The sequence below is a fragment of the Macaca nemestrina genome, chromosome 19 (genome assembly GCF_043159975.1).
Source record: "Macaca nemestrina isolate mMacNem1 chromosome 19, mMacNem.hap1, whole genome shotgun sequence".
NCBI classification, from domain to species: domain Eukaryota; kingdom Metazoa; phylum Chordata; class Mammalia; order Primates; family Cercopithecidae; genus Macaca; species Macaca nemestrina.
Window position 1 is genome coordinate 83,826,297 of NC_092143.1, and position 3,297 is coordinate 83,829,593.

Here is a 3,297-nt window from a genome sequence, read left to right on the forward strand (position 1 = left end):
GCACACACAGTAACTGCCAGGAGCCCGAGCTTTCCATTACCCACAGCTCTCCATTGCTCAGCCCTCCCGGAGGCCCTAGGATCTGGCAAGGTGAGTGGTCTGTCACAAGGAATCAGAAAAGTAAGCTTTTTTTCTGGAATTGGATTTTCCTGTTTTTTTCCTGGGAGAGGGGGTTCAAACTGGTAGTAACAGACCAAGCGTGACTTTCCTTGATTCTGACACGTTTATGGTCATCATTGCGCGCAAACCGTCTTCAAGCCTCTTCTCCTTTCCTTCCAGATCATGCATGCCCCGCGGTCCAGGGACAGGTTCACAGCGCCCTCCTTCATCCAGAGGGATCGCTTCAGCCGCTTCCAGCCCACCTACCCGTATGTGCAGCACGAGATCGATCTTCCTCCCACCATCTCCCTGTCCGACGGCGAAGAGCCACCTCCTTACCAGGGGCCCTGCACCCTGCAGCTCCGGGACCCTGAACAGCAGATGGAACTCAACCGAGAGTCCGTGAGGGCCCCGCCCAACCGAACCATATTTGACAGTGATTTGATAGACATTGCGATGTACAGCGGGGGCCCGTGCCCACCCAGCAGCAACTCGGGCATCAGTGCAACCACCTGCAGCAGTAACGGGAGGATGGAGGGGCCGCCCCCCACGTACAGCGAGGTGATGGGCCGCCACCCCGGCGCCTCTTTCCTCCATCCGCAGCGCAGCAGCGCACACAGGGGCAGCAGACTGCAGTTTCAGCAGAACAGTGCGGAGAGCACAATAGTACCCATCAAAGGCAAAGATAGGAAGCCTGGGAACCTGGTCTGATTCCCTCCAACCTGCACTTCAGCTGGAGGAAGAAACCAAGGAGGGAGGCGGCCGCTGGGCCCCCGCGTGGTGTTGTTCAGTTTTACGTGGTACAAATAAGTAAAACCAAATGAGCAAACACGGTCTTTGTTTCTGATTCCTTCTAGGGGAAGTGCATGCAAACTAGACTGAAATGATACAAACTTCCGTCTGGTTTGACCGCAAACAGTGTTTATTTGGGGACAGGGGTTGGGACGGGGGTGTGGGCAGGGAAAACAGAGAAAGGGATGCTTTGAAGAGATCATGAAATAAAACCCACAGAGGTATGTGATTTATTTAATTGTGAAAGGAGACTTTGCAGATACATGAGGCCAGAATGGCCTGTTTTATAATTGAGTAAAGAAGGAAGCATTATTATATATTATTGTGAGGAAGAACCAGCCAGTTTGCTTTTTCTCCTGAGGCGTGCAAGTTTTATGTTGTTTTAAAAATATGAATCAGAATTCCTGTTTTGTGTGCCAAGGTATAAAGTGGAGAAGTCAGATGCGTGCAAGGAGCGCCTTTGTGTTGTGATGATGTGTTTTCAAAGTTGCACTATCTTAATGTTGAAAATATTTACGAGGGAACTGTTTTGCGTGAAGTTCTGTATGTTGTCTTTTCACCTGTGGATTGTAATCAGGCGCAAGGAATATCCTGGAGTGGCCCCCAGAATCACCCAAGAAAAGATATTTGGGGATGTAGCCTAACATTTTACCAACTTACGTAAATCAAAAAAGTCATTATTGTTGCAGGAGTTTGCATCAAATAGTGCATCGCTGAAGCTTTTGGAGACATTTGGGTGGAAGATAGGGAAGATTAAGTTCCAGCATTTCTGACTTGTTATTTTGAGTTACTCTGCTAATCTTAGGCTGCATATTTTATGAGAAAATGAACACATGCATTTATGGATCCAGTATCATGCAGTGCTGCTCTCATCCTCCAGCAGTGCAATTTCTCCAGTAATTTAGATTTTTTCACTATAGCATGAAATATATTCAAATACATACCTTATTTTATGCAATAAATTGTTTAAAATGCGAGGTGGTTATTCTGCATACTGTTGAAATATGTGACTCTTCAGTATATTCCATTGCCTCGACAGCTTAGTTCAGTTCTGCAGGGCTGCTCAGTTCACAGGAGGCTCCCAGCAGCCACCCCACATCCTGCCTACCGAGAACTTTGTGTGGGAGTGGTGTGGGTGGTGGGTTCGTATGCTTTGGAAGCCTCTAGAAATGACGGAAGAATGCCATGTTGCTGATCATGGTAATAAGCCATTGTATGTCACTAGTATTAGCATAACATTCTTAAAGGAATGCAGTGCTCAGAACACACCCAAATTCCTGCAGGATTCTACCAAACCCTTCCCCAGGCCAGGCTTTGCACTGAAGGCAGGAACTGGACCCTCAGAGAACAGTGGAGGGGGCAAGTGACTGAAGAGCGCTGGGTAAAAAGCACAACATGCAGTTAAAATGCAACTAGAAAACTAATTTTAAATATTGTTAGTTTTAATATTCCTGATATTTACAAATACTCATTCTCATGTACAATTAAAAAAATAACTTTCTTCTGCAGATGTAAGCACTGGCTTTTGTAAGAGCAGCAGCCAACACGTTTAGCAGCCACTGCGCATGGAGAAGGGCTTGTCTGCAGCACAGTCTGCCGTGTGGAGGGTGGGCCTGTGGCCTCTTCACGTAACACAGTGAGCTGGAATGATGATTCCGTGACTCCCATCTATGCAGCTTTAAAGCCAAATCCGCCCGCGTGTGTGTCTGTGTCTGTCTGTGGATCTCGCAGGTGAGCCCCTCGGTGCGGTGGCTGTGCTGTCACTGGAGACTGTTCCAAACCCCAAGGGTTGTCTGACCCTTGTCTGTCCCCTTCTGCTTCTTACCGCTGTAGGTAGGCCACGGTTTTTGTTTGTTTTGAGGATTAGAATTTCCATTACATTCATCCTTTTCACACAGTAACATCCACAGAACTAGTCCAACTCTCTTAAGGAGAGAGGAAAAACAAGGGCACCAGTTGTCAGCTCCTGCCTACAACCCTGTGTGGAAGTATATACAGTTGAGAGTCACCGTGGAGGTTCTGAGACTGGACTCAGTCTTGTTCCAGTGACACTTGGAAGGGTCTGCTGGAGAGAAACCAGCTCTCAGGGCAGGGATTGGCTGGGGGCCAGAGAGGACCTTCCCCAACCCTGGAGACGCCCTGAAGGTTCTCTGGCTCCCCAGATGAGCCTCTCTTCCTGTCAGGCGAAGATGAGGAGCCCGTGTTCCCAGCAGGCCCTGCTGGCGGGGACTTGCAGTGGATTCTCGGTCAGGTGTGTCCACAGACGCGGGCGCGAGGTGAGTGAGCTCATCACTCCAGTTCTCACTCGCAGGTTTGGGGAAGCAGGGGACGCAGTCCACAGCTCCAGCTCCCAAATGGCTTCACAGTCCTTCCTTCTCCACCTGCCTCGAAGGGGCTCAGAGACGA

The 3,297-nt window shown here is 49.1% G+C and overlaps 1 protein-coding gene across 28 annotated transcripts in view; it reads left to right on the forward strand.

Moving 5' to 3' along the window:
* The window catches only part of LOC105478940 (low density lipoprotein receptor class A domain containing 4), a 436,625-nt gene extending 435,345 nt beyond the window's left edge, over positions 1-1,280 (forward strand). For all 28 annotated transcript variants that reach the window (XM_071085751.1, XM_071085747.1, XM_071085752.1 and 25 more), the window contains one exon: positions 280-1,280. In XM_071085751.1, coding sequence (XP_070941852.1) covers positions 280-810 — 531 coding nt within the window. In that variant the 3' untranslated portion in view covers positions 811-1,280. The remainder of the gene's footprint in view (positions 1-279) is intronic.
* Positions 1,281-3,297: the final 2,017 nt, after the last annotated feature.